This window comes from Gymnodraco acuticeps, unplaced genomic scaffold (assembly GCF_902827175.1).
Source record: "Gymnodraco acuticeps unplaced genomic scaffold, fGymAcu1.1, whole genome shotgun sequence".
NCBI lineage: Eukaryota > Metazoa > Chordata > Actinopteri > Perciformes > Bathydraconidae > Gymnodraco > Gymnodraco acuticeps.
This window is the reverse complement of record NW_022991582.1, coordinates 175,742-199,532: the sequence shown is the minus strand read 5'-3', so window position 1 is coordinate 199,532 and position 23,791 is coordinate 175,742. Positions and strand designations below refer to the sequence as shown.

Below are 23,791 nucleotides of genomic sequence, written 5' to 3'. Positions count from 1 at the left end.
ACAAATACAACTAAGAACTCAAAAAATACAAGAACTGCAAATACAATCAATTCCGTTTCCTATTTATTTTAATATGCATGTATTGTAGGCTGTGTTGGAAAAGTACATTGTTGTCATGATTTTAGTTTTGTGTTTAGTCATGGTTTTATTTGTGAAATTCTGTTCTCCCTGTGTCTGGTCTTCCTTCCTGTGTCTGATTGTCTCATTGTGTTCACCTGTTGTGTTTCACCTTGTGATTACCCTTCTGTGTATTTAATACAATACGCTTTTTGTATGTATATTTTTTTTATTCATCTTTGTGATACATGAACATCATACATTTGACATACTGTACAACAGACAAAGTCCATGGGCAGAATTACAAAGCAACAAGACATTACATATGCAGTAAATAAAGAAAAAAATAAAGAAAAATACATTTTGATACTTCAAAATTAGTTTTGATTGCCTTCTTATTCCTAATGTTCTTAATAGTGCTAATATATTCTTTACATTCTTGATAGAAATGTACAAAATGTAGTTTGTAGTCAGCCCATTTCTTTTTATGGATGTAAAATGTACCTAAAAATACAACTAACTGCACAAAAAATACAAAATCTGCAACCATACTATCATCCCTGAAGTACAAAAGAATGTATTTGTCCTGGAGTTGAACCCTTTGTCCCGTCGTTTTCCGAATAAAACATTCTACATACCACAATATTCTTCAATACAAGCAGTCGTAAAATAAATGGCCAATAGTCTCTTCTTGTAGATTACAAAATGTAAGATGTGTTGTCTTTTACTGCATTTGGGTCCTATATTCCCCAATCCTGACAATTGTAAAAAGCACATTAAAATAAAAATGTCTTTGATATGAAATCAGACTCAATACTCATTATATTCAATTACACTACCAGCATTATTAAAATGGAAGCCACGTGGTTAAGATACAGATAAGGTCAAAGTAAGGTCAATCATTGTTAAATCAACAAGTCAAAGAATGAATATCTGATTTTGAGAGAATCTTTATGAAACACCAATTCACCAAAAGTAATTGTTAAAGGAAAAATCATTTGTGGGACATGATACAACCTCAAAACCTACGGTTGATTTACCAATGGTCTGAAAAAGTTGATCATTTACACTTTACCGCATCAGAATTATTTTTTGACCTATTTTTCATGATTTTTGTATCTTTCTGTTACAAATGCAACGTTTGTGTAAAACACATTAGGCAGGCTCTCTAGGGATAACAATGTTGGTCAGTCCACCATTTTGGTCCAGACTGACATATCTCAGCAACTTCTGAATGGGTGGCCATGACACTTGGAACTGACATTCATCTTGTAGTCCCAAAGTGGTCATTCATGCAATCACTGTCCAGACATTTGAGGATCTCTCACTCTGAAGACGAGAGGACCCTGGATGGTGAAGCCAAGATAGGAAAGCATTGGGCCTGGCGCTGAATCATCATCAGGGTAAACTCTGGTTTTAGCTTCTATTTTCTTCCCCCCAGCCAAAACGTACACCATCTTGTGATCCTGTGGAGATAGTGGAGACTGGCATGGCTCCACGTTGATTAGGCTCAGCATGTCTTGGATTTCTTGGATTCGCCACACATCCCCTGTGATCCACATTTCATGGATCCGCATCCATTTCTCTTTCGTTCTCTCTCCTTGTTCATCAGATAGCTCAGCGTGCACTTTTTTTTCCACAATTGCATCCAACTTTGATTTGTGAATCCATTTGCGAAGTCCAGAGCCCTTGCCCAGAAAGAAGAGAGGCAAAAGGTACCGACCTCGAAGGTACTTGGCATATCTGGTTGTCTCAAAAGCTTGCTCCATTAATGTAACATACTGTTGCAAATTAAAGTTAATTAAGCGGTCAAGAGAATGTTCTCTAAGCATTTCTCTGGCTTCTTGATAATCATCGATTGCCTCATCCTCCCGCGTTGTGTCCTCCAAAAAGTCATCCTCTGTGCTCTGTTGTTCGTCTTCTTCATCCTCCTCTTCCTGCACGGCCTGAGATTGTCCGTCAGACCAAAACAACAGCAGAACCAAAAGGTAAAACTCAGGGCTTCTGCCGCGTTTTTCTGTGTCCAAGAATCGGTCTATTATTGCTTGGAGTTCTTTCACCGGGGTGAGCATAGGAGAGTTGTGCATCTTGTTGCTCAAGATGATGTTGGAGAGAATGTACATTTCAGCTGCTTTGACATCAAAGTTTTCCTCGTAGTTGGCTTTCAAAGAGCCTTGGTTTGCCTCCAAATCAGACACTGTTTCCTGGTGCTCCTCAAACAAAGCGCGCCTTCCCTTAGAAGTGAAAAGGCCTCGATTCAGACTATCGAGGAGGCCTGCAAAGGTGATGGACTCAGTTGCTTTGTTTGTTGTGTACATTTCGTAACAAAGAGCAACATCCTTCCAGAAGTAAGATGGCTCCAAAGATTGCATGTCAGGCTGAGAGTAGGCGAGGTACCATTGGAAGAAGGCAAACTTGGCTTTAACTTCCATTTTTTTCTCCTGGATGAAGCTGTGATTCAGTTTGAACCTGCTGAGTTTCTCAAAGGCTATCTTTGCCACTTGCATGAAGCCAAAGTAGCCTCTGTTGTTGAAGGTAACTGAAATGCTTTCAGTACCTGCTGAGTCTACCATGTCTGGGCTCACTTCTTCGTCAGCTTTCACCTCAACATCTTTAAAGGCTTGGAAGGCCACTTTTGCCTTGCGTAAGATTTCCTCAGGTTGCCAGGATTCCCTCAAAAATTGGTTCTTATGAACCTGCCCGAGAGTGTCAGCAACATAAGAGTTTTTTGGAGCTCTTCTAATGGCAGTATTAGCCCACTCCTCAGCTTTTTTATAGTCAATGATGCCTCCTCTGATGTAATAGAGACGAGAAATTGTTTGGGGGAAAAAGGTGTTCCCTGTCAGTTTATAAGCTGCGGTTTTCAATACAGACACAGCGTTGTAGAAATTCTCTTTCTCCTGTATGTCTGAAATCAACCTTGAGAACTTCTCTCTACCCTTTTCTTCCAATACTCTCGTTGTCAGCAATGTTTTAATGGAGTCGATTATATGTGGCTGAGTCTGATCTCCACAGAGTGAAACCATGAACTCCTTCATGGTAGCACTCCTGGAAAGACCTAGGGCAGCTAGTTCGTTCACAGCAGTCTTCGCGAACACTTGGTAAATCGAACATTTGTGTTCAGACGGACCGGATATGTTGATAAAGTCAATGAAAGGCTCCATTCGTTTTTCAAAGGGGGGGCCGCCATGGATGGGATCAGGTGGTCCGAGGATCTGTTGACACTCAGACATCAGGAGGTAGGCCTCAGGATCGTATGCGTTCAACATCGCCAAAAAAGAGAATAGTTGCATCTTTGGGGACTTATTGTTTTGTGACAAATCCTCTGATGATAGCAGTTGCTTGAGCTTTTCAACTCTTTCCTCCACTGTCGACTCCATGACGGTGAGCTAAGACTTCAAAAAGATGAAAGTGTGTTCTTCTCTTGATGCTAATGCGCCACAAATGTACTGCAGCAGTATTCACACACCTAAAGGGGAGATAACAACAGATGATGACGTCAATCGGTTTGTACACCACTTGAAATATCACAACTATTGACATTTGTTTTAATGTAATATGCCCCAACTACTATTGGGTTGCCACAATATTTGTTATAGATATCAATTGCCATGCACAATAATTCAGTAATTGGCTAAATATCTGAAAAACTGTTGACATTCCCATCAAGCTCAAACCACTTTTGTTGGTTTTCTTTATAAATAGTTTTTTTTAAATTTTTTTACTTCTTATAGATATTTTTAAACTACACCAATTGGGATCCATCGAATAAAGACACTGGCTCTCAGATCTCTTTATTCAAGATGTTACTATTAGTTACCCACCATACAGTTTTACCCAACCTGGATACCCAAATGTTGTTCTAAATTACGTGTTACAGTGGGGCAAAAAAGTATTTAGTCAGCCACCAATTGTGCAAGTTCTCCCACTTAAAAAGACGAGAGAGGCCTGTAATTTTCATCCTAGGTACACTTCAACTATGAGAGACAGAATGGGGGGAATTAATCCAGGAAATCACATTGTAGGATTTTTAATGAATTAATTGGTAAATTCCTCGGTAAAATAAGTATTTGGTCACCTACAAACAAACAAGATTTCTGGCTCTCACAGACCTGTAACTTCTTCTTTAAGAGCCTCCTCTGTCCTCCACTTGTTAACTGTATTAATGGCACCTGTTTGAACTTGTTATCAGTATAAAAGACACCTGTCCACAACCTCAAACAGTCACACTCCAAACTCCACTATGGCCAAGACCAAAGAGCTGTCAAAGGACACCAGAGGGAGTTGAAAGTCCGTGTTGCCCAGCGACAGCCCCAAAACATCACTGCTCTAGAGGAGATCTGCATGGAGGAATGGGCCAAAATACCAGCAACAGTGTGTGAAAACCTTGTGAAGACTTACAGAAAACGTTTGACCTCTGTCATTGCCAACAAAGGGTATATACCAAAGTATTGAGATGAACTTTTGTTATTGACCAAATACTTATTTTCCACCATAATTTGCAAATAAATTCTTTAAAAATCAAACAATGTGATTTTCTGGATTTCTTTTTTCTCATTTAGTCTCAAAATAAAAAGATCGGTACTAGTGTTTATTGCAAAAACTTATTGGAATGAACTTATTGCACATATTAAACCTGGAACTAACAAAGCTTAGATTATTGCCTATAAAAACAACATTAAACATTAAATAATCAGTTGCATTCATTTCTTATGGCTCTATCTGCAGCTTTTCCAGAGTCATTTCTTATGAGTACATTTTTCCACAGGCCAACAACAGCTTCAAAAAAACTATTTCCCTCAAAGAGAAAACCAAACATGCCCTGTTGTCTCAAGAAGAAAAGTGCAGAAGTGATGCTAGTGATGCTAATTCAAGCAGATACTTGGCATCTCATCTTGGGTGCAAGTTCATCAATGTTTGGGCTCAGGCTCTGAGCTGAGGAAACCCTCAGGATGGAGTGCAATATACCGGCGGGCCAGATCTAATAGTAATTAGAAATGATCCTGCGGGCCGAAATTAAATCCATCAAGGGCCTGATTTGGCCCCCATTTCTCAAAGATTGAATGAATATAATTAAAGTTGGTAAATACAATTCTATTTCCATAGACTTATTCAAAAGTGGTATTGTTAAAAGTATCTCCGATTTTTATTTTATTTTATACAGTTCACTGACCTGCACCAGTGATAATGATGTTTTCTGATTTCTGGTCCAACGTCTTTGGCTGTTTGCAGATGCCTGATGAAAAAACACATAAATAAACAGGTTATAACTATCAGTGTATAAGAAATGGCAAAACTTTACATTTCCAATCTGAAACATTTCCAGAAACAAATTAAAATGTTAACTTAGGAACGTGTTGTGAAAGTCACAATCCAGGTAAGTAAAAAATAGGAAAGCTTGAATTCGGTAAAGATTTTATCAGCAGATAAGAAAAGATAAGATGTACTTTAGCAACAGCTCAACAAGCAAGGCATTGCACATAAGTATAAATTAAAAGAGTAGAAATAAACAATTCTAAAATGTAAACATTAAAGATTATTATTAACATTTATTTAACTGTGAAAAAACAGTGAAGTAATCATTTGTTACCTGTTCGAGTTCCAGCAGTTGTGTGTCCGTCAAAGGATCCTGACAATGTTATTTATACAGTTGTTAGTCACACCTTCTGAATACCTAACATTTTTAAACTATGAATATTGCCTACACTTCATTGGTTGTTATTACTCCAGGTGATTTATAATAAGAACCCTCTATAGTTCATGGCACAATGACTCTTAACATTTCAACTCATTTCTTGGAAGTGAAATCCTTTCGGTTAGGTTTTCAAATAAATGAACTGCTTTCCTGGAAACGTCTTTGCCAATAATATACTTGAATAAGGCTACTTTATAGTATCAACCTTTCAAAAAGAACCAGTATAGATATCATGCTTTTGAGTTTATAATTAAATTATTTGAATAACAAAATACATTGTTTTTTTAAGATATAAATTATAATCTTGCAAACAGTTAAGATGAAAATGTTTAGAGGAGTGTAAGGCCCTCCATAGAGTTGCAGTGTGTCCTTGTAAATCTTTAAGAGTATTTAGATAATGTTATTTACATAGTGACTAAGGGATTTGGTGCTGCAACAAACACAACCATTATAAAGTTACATTTTAAAACTGCTCTAATCAATATTGTCACAATGGATTAAATCAGTGAAGCGATTTATAATATGTTTGTGTTACGACCTGCAACTTTGTCTTAGTTCGTGTTGTTTAGCAGCCAGATATGTCTCTCAAAAGTTAGTTCATGTTGGCGTGGTGGAGATACAGTATCTCTACAATAGACCAATTGTACTGGTGGGGCCAGTTATTTCATGAGAGGGGCACAATAAAAGCAGGTTAAAAAGACAAAGACAGTATAAAATAGTTGTGTAAAATAAATCCTTTGTTTCAGTCGCTTTGTTTTAGTAACTTTAAGTAACAATTTAATAAAAAAAATATAAACAGTATTTGCTTTTATATAAGGTAATGCACAGTATAATCCCCACTGTACATCCGGGTATCTGATTTGATTTAGTTCAAATAAATCGTAATATTGTAACCTTTTTTTTGGAGGGGGGCCACAGGGGGGTCCCTGGTCAGTGTTAGGGGGGCACTGTCCCCTGTTGCCCCCCCCCCTTAGAACCGCCCCTGTAAGGACGGGTTTAGAAGCCTTGAAAAAGTTAGTATGTGGACATTAAGATAAGACTTTGCTAACTCAACCTAATTATCAAAAAAACTCTTTTTAAAAAGACACAGAGATTTGTTTTTACAACACCACAGTTATCTTGGTTATCACTTTCTAAAATGGTTCCCCTAAACTTTTCTTTAAAGATGAAATCAACAAGATATAGTGTATTAATTATTGAGCTTTAGAGTTGGTGGATGTCTTTATTCTTTGGACATCTGTTCTGCCTCTCCCTTTATTTTTTAGCTTATGACCCCAAAGAGAAACCAAATTCCCTAAAAAACCTGTTTGGTGACACTTTATTTGAAGTACACAATTTTAGCATCTAAAAGCCAGCCTGTCCTCCTACAAAAAACGACCATACAGTATAGGTCGATTGTTCAGCAGCTAAATTAGACCCAGAGTAACGTTTTAAAGTGTATCACCTCTAGTGGTCGTGTAAGAAACAACATGCTCCCGTTGATTGCAAACGCTCCGGAGGGTTGTTTATTCACAAATAACCCTCTCTGGAAAATCCTAAATTGTGGAATAGTTTGGCCATTAAAATGCTTTTTTATTATATTTTAGTGTATATTGTACTTTTATAATCTACGTCCAGTGGATGTGTAGGATCTATAGTTTGATAGATATTACGAAGATGATTTGAGGTCTCGCCAGGAGAACGTGTATATGCGGCAGCTTCCATGTAAAGTTAGTGTGGGGGAAAACAGTATTTCCGGTCTCGATTTTTTCATAATAAAACCGGAAGTATTCCCTTCACTGTCAAATGATTACACAGTGATATCTGCATTACTCATCCACTAAAAAACATCTATCTATCCTTGTTAATTACACAATATTGATTGGTTTAAATTGTGTACAATGCTTTTGTGTTTTTAACCTTCAATTCGGAGAAAAACATAGTTTTTTCGGAGTTTAGACACTGAAGAGTTTCCGAAGACACTACACTACCCAGAATCCCCAGCTATCGTTTGGGACTACAACATCCGCCTTGCTTTACAAACCCCGTGATTAGCCCTCAAGCTCTGTGATTGGATGTTGGAGTAGCAGTGTGACAAGGTTACGCTAAGCGTCAAACAGCTCTATGGAATGGAACCACGGCAGACTATCCAAAACTGGACTTGGACGGGTCCAGCCCTCCCCCCCCCCAGAATTACACATGCTGGCTATTGTGTGTTTCGCAACATGTTATATGGCACGTCTCTACTGGGAATTGTAGTTTTAAAAGACGTTTTCGTATTTTCAACAATTAGAAGTTGCCAGTATTAAACTGTTTACGCCCCTGGAGGTTTAGGGGATACGACACACAGTGGTGTTATCACATTTAAAAAATATAATTATTAAATGGGTGAAAATTGCTTGTGTCCATAATGGGCAGCATTAGTATACCCATATAACAGCTAAGGTCAGAAGAGCTTTATTTAACAGCTGGTCTTATGTCTGTGACCCCTCCTGTTGTTATTATATATATATATATTATATTTAATCATAGATTTTCACTTGTAAGGAGTAGAAATATGATTCAGATATCTGCGGAATCGCTAGAATCGTAGATTTTCAAGAGTATCTCCTGTGAGACTGTACCCAGGGCACAGCAGCCAATATTGCCGCTCAAAGCAGCTTGATTCGGCGTTACACTGTAGAGGCTTCTCAATACTCAAATTTCCCCTCCTCGACTCCCCTCCTCGGTTCCCCTCCTCGATACTTAGACCCGCCCACAGGAGATGCGAGCGGAGGACCGAGGAGGGGAACCGAGGAGAGAGGAGGGGAAGCAGCAGGCGTTTAAAGAAATGAGAACTCCTCTCCTCTGAGCGGTCATATTAAAGCGACGTCCGTTCATTATTACGTGGCAACAGCTGCATCAGCTGTCGAGTGTTTTGTCATAGCGCTGTATTTTATCATCTCTGTTAGATCAGCTGAACATTGTTCCCCCACATATTTACTTTGAATTCATTGAGAGTGCGGTATAATGAGACAATAACAGGCTACAGATGCGGACACACAAATATATTTATATAAATATATACAATTTAAAGTATGAGAGCTCAGCACTCTCATAATAACGTAACACAATCAGAGACTGGATATATCCCCCCCTCTCTTTGGTCGCTGAAATGGGGAATTGAAATTACGGGCCAAAAGTTGTATTTACAAGTATTAACTTGTAATAATAATAAGCCGCTTACAATACTCCGTGAGATCAGGGAGCAGATATAAGATGGAAGTTTCCCTAACATACAAAGCCATGTTAGGGAAACTTCCATCCTACATCTGCTCCCTGATCTCACGGAAAATTGTAAGTGAGATCGCATGCTGTGGTTTTATTAAATGTGCCAACTGCTAGGACTGTCTTAGGGAAGACAGCTTTTAGATGCACAGCTCCTCTGTCTTGGAATAGTCTGCACATTAAATGGAAACTGAACAATCTGGTGCCACTAAATGTTTTTAAAGCTCGGTTGGATGCTAGTCAATCGTAAGCTATTGGTACCTGTTTATGTGGATAATTATGTAAATGATGCTGTATGATGTCCTTTTGTTGTTCTATTTATGTTTTTATGTTTCATGTGGAACTACTTGAGCAGGTCTGCCTTGAAAAAGAGATCAATGATCTCAATGGGATTTTATTATGTGACGCACTAAATGGTCTTAGAAAAATATCGACTCTTTGTACTACAGCAAATAAAGAGAGTAATGTAGGCCTGTTATACTGAGTGATATTGTACACTGCTCTGCTTTCTGCACGGACCTCACAGCTGTTCTCACTGTAAACATCGCAACGCGATGAAAGCAGTTTCTAAAATAATATCCAGAGGATGCATGCAGAGCTGTCATTGGCTGAGATAAGTCCGGCCGTGCGTCACGCCTCCACCGTTCCCGAAAATGCATCTGCGGAGGAGCCGTGGAGGAACCATCAGTGTATCCTCGGTTAGAGCTCCTCCAGAGAGCCTCCTCGACGCTCGATCCTCATTTAGAGAAATGAGACGTCCTTCAAAATGGCGCGCTGAAATTCATTTCCGGGTCACTACCGGAGGACCGAGGACCGAGGAGTCGAGGAGGGGAAATTTGAGTATTGAGAAGCCTCTCCATAACAGGTGTCTCCCATCAGTTTCAGTCTTTGAGTCTGTGAAGAAGATAGAGAAAATGGCTCGAAGGAACTTTACCGTTGCGGACGCGCTGGATTTTATTTTCGCGAGCGGCAGTGAAGAAGATGGCTCATCAGAACCTGAAGGCTTCGACTCTTCTGAAGAAGAAGAATACAGGGACAGCAGGGATCCATTTGAGGGTGGGTAAGTGTAAATATAACTTGTAGTGCATTTGCCATTTTGTGAGGAGTACCGCGAAAATGAACAATGAATTTATCAACCTTTTTATTTTCCCCTCATGAACTTTTTCTCGGGACAAAATAGACTCTTGATTAGTAAACGTTTACTCTGTGTAAATGTTATTTATGTGTAAACGTTATTTTGGCATGTATAAGTAAGGTTACATGTGTAGATGAATAAAAAGAATCCTTTATTCGTCCCACAACGGAGACATTTATAGACATGTATTTTATTTGATCATACTGTTCTGTACAGATGAGACTTTGTCATAGACTTATTTACATGTGTGTCTGTGATAAACTTTATTTATGTGTAAACGTTATTTTGGTGTGTATAAGTAAGGTTACATGTGTATATGCATGAGATAATCCTTTATTTGACCCACAACGGAGATATTTAATTTATTTATGTGTGCCTGCCATTTGTGTGCTACTACATGTGTAGTAGCTCTTGTGCTTTGTAGCCTACTCCATTCCCAACCTTCTAAATGTGTGGCTCACACACACTTGTGCTGAGTCTGGAAACCTGTGGAATGTGTGTGTGTGTGTGTGTGTGTGTGTGTGTGTGTGTGTGTGTGTGTGTGTGTGTGTGTGTGTGTGTGTGTGTGTGTGTGTGTGTGTGTGTGTGTGTGTAATAATTATTGTCCCACAATTTGTATTTGTTTTACAGAGGTTTCACAGCTGCCTGGGCCTAGCGGCCCACAGATGACATTTATCCAGGAGCCTCCAGCTGTGCCTGCCACCATGTTGAGATCTACCGTGGATCAAGGGCCTTCACCACTGCCATCCCCACCAAGCACTAGCGGACCAGCATCACGACAGCTGCCTCCATCTCTGCCTGCGACGAGGTCAAGATACACCTCAGCTCCACCACAGCCACAGCCATCACCATCAACCCGGACAGCAAAGAGGTCTCGTAGAGCACACGTACCTCCCACACAGCCACCAGCTGCCCATGCACCATCACCCCCACCTGCACAGCAGCCAGCTCCACTGTCTTGGAAGACAGGCGAAGACCCTGACACTGCTCCCCCTGTCTCCAGGTTTCAACCTGCTTGCACACCCGGGCCACAGCTCAGCTCAACAGTATCAAACAAACCCCTTGACCTGTTCAAGCTGTTCTTCAGTGCACTAACAGTACAGACACTCTGTACCAACACAAACAAGCGGGCTGCACAGGAGATGGGAAAGGGTAAAACCTACAAATGGACTGACTTGACTGTAGAGGATTTCTATAAATACATGGGGCTGCTGAAACTGGACAATGTATTGGACTACTGGAGGAAGGATCATTTTGTCAGTGTATAATGAATAGTTGGTTGAAGGAAAAAAAGTTCTGATGTTCAATATTGTAAATAGTGAGATTTTGCAGTTATATTTATATACATTGTTGGTATTATAATAAATTGTTGGTTGAAAAAAAAAGTTCTAATGCTCAATTCTTTTTTTTTTTACACATCACATGAACCTTGTTATGTAATATGAAGTCATTATTCAGTCCTGATATATCTCAGTCCCTGCTGTGGTGAAAGTAGAGTGATTGACAGCTGTTTTATTCAGAATTCGAATTTATAAAATGTTCATTTTAGACATGAATAACACATTTATATACAGTGTAATTCAAATATTTCACTACTTTTGTAATCCTAGGACTTTGGTAACCTAATCTAAAACACCAAAACAATTCGATCACATGAGTAAATTTGTGTTTTCACAAGAGTTTTGAAGATTTTCCGAAAATCGGATGTCAAATTTTAAGCTTTTAAGCTACTTATCTCATCAAACAGTGCTCTAAGGTGAGTAATTTGCATATATAGCAATACTAGAGATTGTCCTGAACATTTTGATATGTAACACATGGGTGCCATTTTAGAAGAAATATCTAAAAATCGAGAAAATACCCTTAGACTCCAGAGGGTTAATTGATAAGTCTGAAACATGCACTTGTCAAGGTTCAGATGCACATTTAGCAAATATGGCAGTAGCCATTGATCATTTTAAGATAAGATAAGATACTTTATTGATCCCAATTTGGGAAATGTTTTTGTTACAGTAGCATGTACTACTTCGTTCTACTCCACTACAATTCAGAGGTTAACCTGGTATTTTTACTCCACTACATTTATTTTTGTTATTTTGCATATTCTGATTAATGATGTGAAATATAAACAACCATTAAATTAGACTTTAGTTACACCCGAGTGAAATTCAGCCTTTTTAGTTTGTCTGTTTTGCACATCCTCCTGTTAATATCTTTGGACGTCCTGCACTAAACTGTTTTATTGCAAAATCACTACAGAATCTTCTTAATATTTTCTATTCTATATTTATATCATTGACCCCTATTTTGTATGTAGGCTACTCTTAATAATTAAATGTGTTCATCAAATATAATTTATTCAACAACTAAATTCAATAACCTGCTTTAACCACTAGGCGGTGCGGGTTAACAAAACAGTGGTCTAGTTAATAAAACATAATAATATCAAACATAATATTACTATTAACTTTATTGTAAAATTAAAACAGAACGGTAAAGGAAAATTGTTTCAGTCTCTCGATTTGAAGCTTATGCATTGTACCATGAACCTGTAACAGTCAACTGCATGAGGAGTTGGAAAGGTAGTTCAGTAAATCAGTAATATCTTTAAAAACTACAAAAAAGTTGCTTTCTATCAGCTGTGCACCGTTATGGTGTAAATACAGACTATCTACCAATTGGATCAAATATAAAAGTCAGCCGAATTAGTGTTGATACTGCAAGGAGACGTATTGAGTGAAAATAAATGGAAGATGCTGTTTAATTGCTGATATATTTATGATCCACATCACATATTCAGTTTTCGCGGCATTTCTTCCAGTTTGTCCAGAAGTCTTCTCATCAGGGCTCTATAAATAGAGAACTACGGCACATGTGTAATATTTAATGCAGCCAAACTGTGTATTACAATGCCGTTATGTGATGACTTTCTAAGAGAAAAGCAAGAACACTCGGAATAAAGTATTTTCTTTTTTTTTTTAATGTTTTCCGATTTCATATCGCATAAACACCATATCCCGACGTGCATTGCGGCTAAAACATCCAGGATTATGGGTGTAGTTCGATGTTTTAGCCTATCAAAACCTCTGAAAAAATAAATGTGTCTCAGAATCAAAAGAGAAAAACCTATGGGAAAAACACGAAAGCATTGTACACAATTTAAACCTATTAATGTCGTATAACAAGGATAAACTGATGTTTTTTAGTGGATGAGTACTGCAGATATCACTGTTAAATCATTTGATCATTGGTTTTATTATGAAAACGTAGAGACCGGAAATACTGTTTTCAACACGTAACTTTACATGGAGGCTGCCGCATACCTCAAATCATCTTCGTAATATCTGTCAAACTATAGATCCTACATATCGACTGGACGTGGATTCTAAAAGTAAAATATACACTTCTCGCTAGAAATCTAATCAAAAAGCGTTTTAATGGCCAAACTATCCTACAATTTAGGATTTTACAGAGAGGGTTATTTGTGAATAAACGACCATCTGTAACGTTGGCATTCAACGGGAGCACTAGAGGGCGAAAACTTTCAAACGTAATTATAGGACGTATTAAGCGCTTGAACAAACAACATATTTGGTCGTAATAAGGGCTTGAACAATCGACCCATTTGGTCGTATGAGTTGGAGGACTTATTGTTATTTACAAGTATTAAAAGTAAGCATACAGTAGGACACCAAACCAACTGAGACCCGTCTGTCCGCCGCATCTACGCACTGAACCACACACACCTAGGCTACATTTCCTAATGGTCTTAGAAAAATATCGACTCCTTGTTTGTAGATATCTACTAAACTACAGCATACAAATACAGAGAGTAATGTAGGCCTGTTATATTGAGTGATATATATTTTACACACTGCTCTGCTTTCTGCACGGACCTCACAGCTGTTCTTACTGTAAACATCGCATCGCGATGAAAGCAGTTACTAAAGTAATATCTTCTAGGGGATGCATGCAGAGCTGTCATTGGCTGAGATAAGTCCGGCCGTGCGTCACTCCTCCACCGTTCCCGGAAATGCATCCGCGGAGGAGCCGTGGAGGAACCATCAGTGTATCCTCGGTTATAGCTCCTCCAGAGAGCCTGCTCGATGCTCGGTCCTCGATGTGCATTTAGAGAAATGAGATGTCCTTCAACATGGCGTGCTGATATCCACTTCCGGGTCACTCATACTCATGCCCGGCGCCGTGGGAGGGCCCTCCCATTTTGACATTCCTGCCCTCCCCCAATAAACACGTTGTTTATTATTTATAAAAATTAAAAAATATATATATTTTATTGTTTTAATTATAAATAAACTGAACTTTTATGCTACGATGTATGTGATGTCAGAACAACAACAACAAATCGCAGGCTACGTCAAATAAATGCATGTGTCTGTTGTGATTTGAGATTCGTCCCCATTTAGACCAATCACAGCGTCACACTCTGCCGCCTATTCTGGATTTGTTTATTGTGCATTCTGTAGACTCCCATTTCTGTTTGCATTACAAAATGGACATAACAAATTGGCTTAAAAGGTCTGAGGATTTATTAAAAACGAAATAGCGATGAAAGAACTGCAGCCGATGGTGCTGCTGGCGACCCTGCACCTGCCGTTGCAGCAGCACGCCTTAATGTCACAAACTTGACCTCGGCAAACCCCGGGGCTGAGTTAGCGATGATCTTGGGTTAATAAACCCAAGCAGGTGAAGCTGGATCGTTATCCAGGGAGATTGTTTTCAGGAAAGAAGCGCACTTTTGCCACTGCATGGTACAACAACAGACCATGGCTTGAATATTCGTTAAAAGCAGACGCAGCCTTTTGTTTCCCCTGTAGACAGTTTAAACGTCTTCATCTGATGCGGCTTTTACTGTCAAAGGTTTTTGCGACTGGAAACACACATTACAGACTGATAAAGGACTGCTAATGCATGCAGCATCAAAAGAACACATTTCATGTGTGAGTTTGTGGAGAGAGAGACAGATACGAGAGGAAACAAATAAGGAAATTAGAACTTTGGTGCAGATCAGCTGGCACGGAGCCGTTATTACGTGTCAGCTGTCGTTGATATTATAGCTTTTTTAGCTGTCAACCAACTCCCTCTCAGAGGTGACTCGATTCACTCCACAGCATGTCCGAGTTCAGTGCATAGGAACATAAACCATGCCCAAGGCGGGCTAAACAGTTAATCGTCTCCGTCTCTACTATTTCTCTCCGAGTGCAGCGATGAGGAAGCTGGCATCCGTAACCAGCAGTGTCGGGACGAACGCGTCACAAAGTAACGCGTTACTGTAACGCCGTTATTTTTGGCAGTAACTAGTACTCTAACGCATTACTTTTTTAATTCAGTAACTCAGTTACCGTTACTACATGGTGCGTTACTCCGTTACTGTGTTAGTTTTTTTTATATAGTCAACAGCCAGGCGAACAGAGATGAGAACTGTACTTAAGTACAGTACTTGAGTAAATGTACTTAGATACTTCCTGTGTCACATGCGGAGACGGGCTGTGGGCGTGTTTGTGTTGTTTACTAACAAGACTATCATGGCGGCGGCGGAGCTCAAGCATAGACTGTATATATAAATGGACGTAGGGTCCGTGACGTCACCCATAGGATTCTGCAGAGTTGCCGTGAAGCCCTTAGTAGGCGGAGTCGGCCACTAACGGCTCGACGGTGTCGTCAGAGTCTAACTCCCGCCTTCTCCAAATAAGGGCAAAGAGGCGGAGCTGAGGCGGAGCCGAGGCGGGACAGGGCGGGACCTGCTGCCAACGAGCGTGACGTTCGAATCCTAGCTCAGGCTAAGAAGCTAAGCTAACATGATCCCAGTATCAATCGAATGTAAAACATGATTGATGAAAGTAGTAAATCGGTCAGATTTGACCCGAAGACAACAGGAGGGTTAATGCCATATTCACTTAGTAACGCATGAACAACTTTTACAAATATTTCTATATAGTCTGTGTTGGTAAATGTCATCTAGGTTGCACATTTCATGCTGAAATACATGCATACCAAGTCACTGCGTGGCACTTTGGTTTTGATAAAACAGGGTAGTTCCACTATATAAACGTTACATTCATAATCAAACGAGACAATCTGCAAGATAATTAGCTATTTGGTATTATTCTTAATGCTTGTCATTCACACGTTAATAAAATAAAATAAGTACCGATACATAGCAGAATAATTGTGGCGGTGTTCAGCTTAATAAGCCTTGCTCAACATCATTTATTTAGCTAATACTACAGCGGGCTGCAGGCGAACCAAGTCCGCGTTACGATGCATTCCTAGATCTCCAGTTATAACGCCGGACTCCGCCGCTGGCCGAAGCTAACGGAGCCCCAGGGTGCTAGCTACGGCCGCCGGGACGCGCTAGCGAGCTAGCACCCTGCAGCCCCGTTAGCTTCGGCGGCGTGGACTCCGGCGGCCCACCCCTTTTAACATTTGCTCCCGTTTAGCATTATGGGCGTCATAGCCATATAGTATAAAAGTCTTACCCAAGGCTGAATCATAAACTAAACTGTATATATGTATAAAGGGTTACGTCCTTAGCTGGCTAATAAGCTACATAACAGGCTAAGCTAACAAGCACACAAACACCTGCTAACGGGGTTAACATGTATAATATTATCATTTTACTCACCGAAAAAAGCTGAAAGTAGACTTCTTGGAAGATCTGTTAGTACATTCAAGCGCACAGCACGACATTTTAATTATCTGGTATTTGTAACAATATTCCCTAACAGGCGCGATCACCACGAACACAGCTAAAGGATCAAGTACAGTAACTACAACTAACTAACGTTGTAGCCTCTATGGTTGTAGCCTAGCAGATTGGACAAGTTGCTGTTAGCTGACAGTGAGGCACGTATCTGTCAATCAAAGTGACCACGCCCTAATGTATGCACAAACTTTAAGACCTAATATAAATATAAAGGGTCGCGTTAGAAAACAATTCACTCACAGATCCATAATCATGAAGGTGGAATCTAACTATATCGATAATAAAATGTATGGAGCCAGGGGTAGAAACATGTTTTTTTCTGCTGTAAAATCGGGCATTTTAACATGGGGGTCTATGGAAATTGCTCCTTTCTGCAGCCATCGCCTATCGGCCAATATATGAACTGCAGTGTGTGGCACTTCCGTATTGGCTTCCCGGCTCTACCCCACAGTTTGCCGCTTGAGCTCAAGTCTAGTTTCTCCACCTGGAGATATTCTCACTATTTCACTTTTGTCGAGCACAAAGAAAAGAACGTTTTAGTTAAATGTAAGTTGTGTCCTGGCGGGTCAAAGATCCTATCTACTGCCCAAACCAGTAATTCAAATCTCTTAAAACATCTGCAAAAACAACATGCTGGGACGAAGCTAGTAGCTAAGACCACAGAGACTCAGCCGACGCCACTCCACCTCCACCTAAGCAACAGCGGCTGGATTTTAACCAAGGGACTGCTAGCCAGGGAAAAGTCGATAAAGCCATTGCACGGTATGTTGTAGAACACATGCAGACTATTGCTACAGTGGAGTCACCCGCTTTCAGGGAGCTAGTTAGCATGATAGCATGTCCGGGTGGCACACGGCATATGGGACGGAAAACTTTTTCCAACTACCTGGAGAAAGAATATACAAAAATGGAAAGCCAGCTAATATCGATGCAATCCAGATTGCATATAATGCATGTCAAGTTGATCAACAGATTGTATTATTCTCCAATGCAATAACAGTACTGAAATGAAGGCTATAAGGGCATTAATGGGAGCCCTTTTTTTAAGTAACAAAAACGTTACTTTTCACAGTAACGCATTACTTTTGGGTGTAAGTAACTAGTAAAGTAACTGAGTTACTTTTGAAATGAAGTAACTTGTAATGTAACTAGTTACTGGTTTTCAGTAACTAGCACAACACTGGTAACCAGTGTGCCTTGCTCGTGATTTACCAGTGTTTGTGCTGCCACGCACACAATGTTTAAAAGTGGTTGCCATGTTGCCCTTTATTTGTGTATGTTTGCGATAAGTGTGCGTCTTTACGCAATGCTGTTGGCCTTGCTGATTGATATTGTGCCACAGGCCCGCAGCACGTGACGGTTTTGTGTGCCCTCCCATGACAATCATATGCCCTCCCTTTAGATTTGTTCTGGCGCCGGGTCTGCTCATACTTGCCAACCTTGAGACCTCAGAAATCCGGAGCATTTCCAAAACCACCGCGGTGGGTGGGGTGGTGGTCAGTGGCGGCGCTAGGGGGTGGCTACTTGGACTCAAGCCCCGGATGTTTTCTGAAAAGCCCCGGATGTTTCACTTAAAAAAAAAAAGGGCTTTGTTTTTGAAAACGTCTCGGGAGTAATGTGCAGTACCGGAGTCCACCAGAGAGGCAGCCACTGTGGGACATTAGCCTGCGTACTGCGTAGCCTGCCCTGAAGAAGAAGTGATCCTTCCTAGTGCCTGACGAGTTTTAAGCTAATAGCCTATACAGTTATGGATATTAGAAAGTTATTGTCATCGAAGCAGGCGCCACAAGCTGCGGCAGCAGCAGTATCAGCAACAGCAGTATCAGCAGCTGACAACAATGTCATCACCAGCAGTCAAGAAATGGATGATGTTTCAGGTTTGTTAATCTAATGGTGATATCTGCACTCTGGCTGACTGAGTAAGAAGTGAAAAAGAGTGATGTAACGTTAATGTTATAGCTAGTAAACATGGAGTAACCACACCAAGTATACCCTTATATGTTAGTATGTATACAGAACATGACTAAAAATAATCCTAAGATGTAACGTTAACCCTTCATACCTCAGTCTACTTTTAAGAGACTAAAATAACGTATTCCAATTTTTATTTTGTTTTCGCACGTGGAATTATACCGGCTCCCGTTTCAGTACACATAACAACAGAACTGACAGGCAACCCTCTGAATCAGACTCTGATTGGATGTGACTGCATCCACTCAGTGTCCGATTCAGAAACGTGACTCTTACACTCTTTACGTCACAAACAAAGATGGTGGATGAGAATAGATCTATAAAACGATAAGCAATGCGCCAGAATCAAGGTGAGACTATCCGCATCCTTTAAAACTCTACGCACATTCGTTTCACCTTAATAAGTAAACAACTATTTGAGTGAGTTAAGGCATTAGTTTGCTTCATTAAAGGGTGTTAATGAGTGTTCTCCAGTGCCTTTTGTCCGCTTTAAGGTGTTATTAAGGTAGGGTTAATGTTGCTCTCAAAGTGCACCAGATTGATGCTTTCAACATCAATATTTTAAAAAAAATCTTCACGGGGGAGCATGCCCCCGGACCCCCCGAGAGGAGGCGACGACCCCCCTAAAGGATGTTCGGTCCACCCCCCACTTATAAAAAATAGCACTGGGAGAAATATGACCCCGGGAGGAAACCGGGAGAGGGCAATGAAATCGGGAGTCTCCCGCGAAAATCGGGAGGGTTGGCAAGTATGGGGTCACTACCGGAGGTCCGAGGAGTCGAGGAAGGGAAATTAGAGTATTGAGAAGCCTTCACTATAGAGAGAATAAATCCCGCCCATCTACTTCCGCCCCATGGGACCTTATTTCGGAAAAATTATGTATTGAAGTAAATGGAGAGAGAAAACTTATCTTTCTATCCCGTTTGAATTGTGCCACGAGTTACACATATGATGTTTGTCAATCTTAAAAAAAATGTCCATGTCAAAAAAGTCACAGTTTGTCGTAAAACTGTTGAAATATAAGACTATGAAAAATACGCAACTAGAAAGACTACAAATCCCAGAATCCCGGTCCCGCATGCTGGCTCTTACGGACCGACTAACTCCCCTTGTGTGTATGTACAGCTCTCAACGTGCCCAGACCTGGAGTGATTTTCACCTCGTTTAATACTTTAAACGAAAGAAGTGAAATGTGCTAACGTGACGGCCGTCTTGGTGTGTGGTGCGAGACGGGAGATGTAGTTCATTGAGCGGTTTCACACAAAAAAAGTGTTACTTCACAGTTTTACGACACATTTAATTATCTTTTAATTTGAAAAAAATCACATGTGGCACAATTCAATTGGAATCGAAAGATAATCTTTCTCTCCCCATTCACTTCAATACATAATTTTTCCGAAATAAGGTCCCATGGAGCTCCCCCGGAAAGGGAGGGACTTTGCCTCTCTATTTCAAGTATACTACTTCATCGAGTGGCACCGAATGCTGGGCATTTAAACAGCATTCAAACAGTCCTTCGGCGCCACTCGATGACGTAGTATACTTGAAATAGTGGCTCTGCAGCAGCTTTACTCAACATTGAGAAACGGCCTGTGTTGCAACCATAGACTATAAAGGTTGCAACAAGAACTGGATACAGCGTGGGAGGCGGGGTCTCGTTCTTTCCGTTGAGAGCTGCTGATTGACGCATGAAGTCAAAATGGCCAAACTTTTGAGAGAGCGAAACGTCACAGAACCATCATGCCTGGTTGTCAGAGCAGAAGTACCCGTATGTGTGCTCAACAAAACGTGATCTGTCTCTTCAATTTGTGTCAACCACAGACCTTATTTCGAGCTATTTTCCAAAATCTGAGAAATGGCATTGCTTTTTGTCGAAGGAACCAGAAGTGGTAAAATGCTAACTTACTTCCGGGTTTTAGGATGCGTCACTGTGTTACTCTATAGATGTTGCAACTATACAGAGCTTTGGCAATACTGTATGCAGGGGTTCAATTGGAACACGTTCACTAAGCCGAAAAAAAACTATATCCGGTCACAGCTCTGCTATTTTAAGTTTATCCCAATAATTATAAAGGTGTGCATTGGAAATATTTGTTTTCATAAATTGCATTTATCTCTCTCGCTCGCTCCCACGCCCACTTTGGCTGTGAGCTGCAGACGCCTGATAAGCCAGCAGTGTTGGCTTATCAGGCGATGGGCGCTGTAAGTGATGAAAGTGGGGGGTGTTGGCCGCGGACGCCTGATAAGCCACAGTGTTGGCTGTAAGTGATGAAAGTGGGGGCCAACACACCCCACTTTCATCATTTTCAGCGCCCATCGTCTAGGGCAAATGAAAAGTGTAACCGGGGTGAAAAGGGTGTTAGATTTACTTAATTGTGAATATTGTTACATCAAGGCCGAAAATTAGGATGAGCGGGCAGAGCGGCGACAGTCACAAAGGGTTTTTCCCTCCCAGAGCTGCAAGCGCAGCGCCGCCCCAGATATGGCGCCCTAGGCGAAAAGATCAGTGGTGGAAGTAACGAATAATTTACTTAAGTACTGTAGGCTACTTAAGTAAGATTTTGAGGTTGCACTCGAGTTTTTAAATTGTACTTCTATTCCTCTACAATTTAGAGGTAAATGGTGTACTTTAACTTCACTAAACATTTGTAATACCTTTAGCTTCTTTACAGATTTGGATTAATGACCTGAAATATAATATACACTTAAATCAGACTTTAGTTACACCTGGAGTAAATTCACAACCCTGCAGTATACAAAGTCATTAAAACTAGCTGCACCTTTACCAGCTTTCATAACACTTAAATGCATCAATAATTATAATCAAAACATATCAAATATATTATTCTGAAATGAAATCTGCATTATGAGTACTTTTACTTCAGATTAGCTGTCAAGCTGCATCTTACCTTGTCTCTCTCTCCTCGCGATCCTCTGAGTGATCTGTCTCTCGGTCTCTCCTCCTATTTGTTCATTCTGAACTGTTTCAGTTTCGTTTCTGACAACAACAAATATGCATTCCCTAAAATCCCCCCACCTGCACACGATATCATGTTGAACAACACCTTAAAAAAGGCTTATTTATGCATATTCTTTTATCTCTCCAGTTTTGAACGATATTTTTGGTTTACTGTCCTATAGTATACATTGAAATGATTTCAAACCTGTTTATCCCAATAATTATAAAGGTGTGCATTGGAAATATTTGTTTTCATAAATTGCATTTATCTCTCTCGCTCGCTCCCACGCCCACTTTGGCTGTGAGCTGCGGACGCCTGATAAGCCAGCAGTGTTGGCTTATCAGGCGATGGGCGCTGTAAGTGATGAAAGTGGGGGGTGTTGGCCGCGGACGCCTGATAAGCCACAGTGTTGGCTGTAAATGATGAAAGTGGGGGCCAACACATCCCACTTTCATCACTTACAGCGCCCATCGTCTAGGGCAAATGAAAAGTGTAACCGGGGTGAAAAGGGTGTTAGATTTACTTAATTATGAATATTGTTACATCAAGGCCGAAAATTAGGATGAGCGGGCAGAGCGGCGACAGTCACAAAGGGTTTTTCCCTCCCAGAGCTGCAAGCGCAGCGCCCCCCCAGATATGGCGCCCTAGGCGAAAAGATCAGTGGTGGAAGTAACGAACAATTTACTTAAGTACTGTAGGCTACTTAAGTAAGATTTTGAGGTTGCACTCGAGTTTTTAAATTGTACTTCTATTCCTCTACAATTTAGAGGTAAATGGTGTACTTTAACTTCACTAAACATTTGTAATACCTTTAGCTTCTTTACAGATTTGGATTAATGATCTGAAATATAATATACACTTAAATCAGACTTTAGTTACACCTGGAGTAAATTCACAACCCTGCAGTATACAAAGTCATTAAAACTAGCTGCACCTTTACCAGCTTTCATAACACTTTAATGCATCAATAATTATAATCAAAACATATCAAATCAAATCAAGTTTTATTTATATAGCACATTTATAAACTATATTATATATTCTGAAATGAAATCTGCATTATGAGTACTCTCCTCCTATTTGTTCATTCTGAACTGTTTCAGTTTCGTTTCTGACAAAAAACAACTACCGACGTGTTGCCTAAAATCCCCCCACCTGCACACGATATCCGTGTCCGTGTACTTTTTGTCAGTTTGATTTTTCGTTTAAACCAAAAGTCAAAAAACGAAAATACCAGCCTTTTTCCGTTTTTGATTTAAAACGAAAAAACGGAAAACCAAAGCCGTTTTTCCGTTGTTGTTGTCTGAATAAAAACACGGATAACGAGAAAACCTGACCAAAAAAAGGGTCAGTGTATGTTTTGGTCATTGGATTTTCTTTTCACAAATGGATATTCAAAAACAAAAAACGACTGGATATTTGATTTTCGTTTTCAAATTCAAAAACCAAAATTGAAATACAAGGCGTTTTTCTTTATCATGGTCAAAAATGTATTTACTAAACTTAAAAAACGGGATGATTTTCATTTTCTACTTCTCAAAACAAAACAAAAATCACTAGAAAACAGAAACAAAAAAACCCCCCGTTTTTTCATATTCTGCTACCGGAAGTTGTCTTTCAAAATAAGAGCGCAGATGAGGACGGCCAATCCGTGTATCTACAGTCCATTTGTTTTCACAACGAAAACAGCCAAGACACATATTGAGCCCAGATAATGAATGTTATTGAGGGCTGGAAATATAATAGGCCTGTGTCTAAAATGGACAACATTGTTAGGAGATTTGAACTATACAGCGATTCTGCACTGCGGTCACTCAGCCGTCTCTCGAGTTTGTGTGAGATCGATCCTGTTGGACTCAGTAGCCTACTAGTGAAACTACTCCCACAACAAGTACTATGAAGTACTTACTGTGTACGTTTTGAGTAATCCTCTGTCAATGTCCCCTCCTGAGAACAAGAATGCATGTTTCTCTGCTATTTAGAATCAGCGTTAAAACACCTTT

At 40.1% G+C, this 23,791-nt stretch overlaps 1 protein-coding gene across 3 annotated transcripts; it reads right to left on the bottom strand.

Moving 5' to 3' along the window:
- Nucleotides 1-266: 266 nt before the first annotated feature.
- LOC117533720 (sterile alpha motif domain-containing protein 9-like) lies at nucleotides 267-21,850 on the bottom strand. 3 transcript variants are annotated; one of them, XM_034197615.1, is made up of 5 exons: nucleotides 21,738-21,756; nucleotides 21,198-21,318; nucleotides 5,648-5,686; nucleotides 5,231-5,293; nucleotides 267-3,526 (listed from the first exon to the last, which is right to left on the bottom strand). In XM_034197615.1, exon 5 carries the CDS (start codon nucleotides 3,435-3,437, stop codon nucleotides 1,356-1,358), a length of 2,082 nt encoding a protein of 693 aa, XP_034053506.1. In that variant the 5' UTR covers nucleotides 3,438-3,526; nucleotides 5,231-5,293; nucleotides 5,648-5,686; nucleotides 21,198-21,318; nucleotides 21,738-21,756; the 3' UTR covers nucleotides 267-1,355. The 3 variants fall into 3 exon arrangements, with proteins under 3 accessions (XP_034053506.1, XP_034053505.1, XP_034053508.1); XM_034197614.1 differs by lacking the exon at nucleotides 21,198-21,318 and having other exon boundaries at nucleotides 21,738-21,850; XM_034197617.1 differs by lacking the exons at nucleotides 5,648-5,686; nucleotides 21,198-21,318 and having other exon boundaries at nucleotides 21,738-21,774.
- Nucleotides 21,851-23,791: the final 1,941 nt, after the last annotated feature.

Excerpts from the sequence above, each read along its gene's own strand:
- LOC117533720 (XM_034197614.1), bottom strand. The coding sequence starts at position 3,437 with ATGGAGTCGACAGTGGAGGAAAGAGTTGAAAAGCTCAAGCAACTGCTA.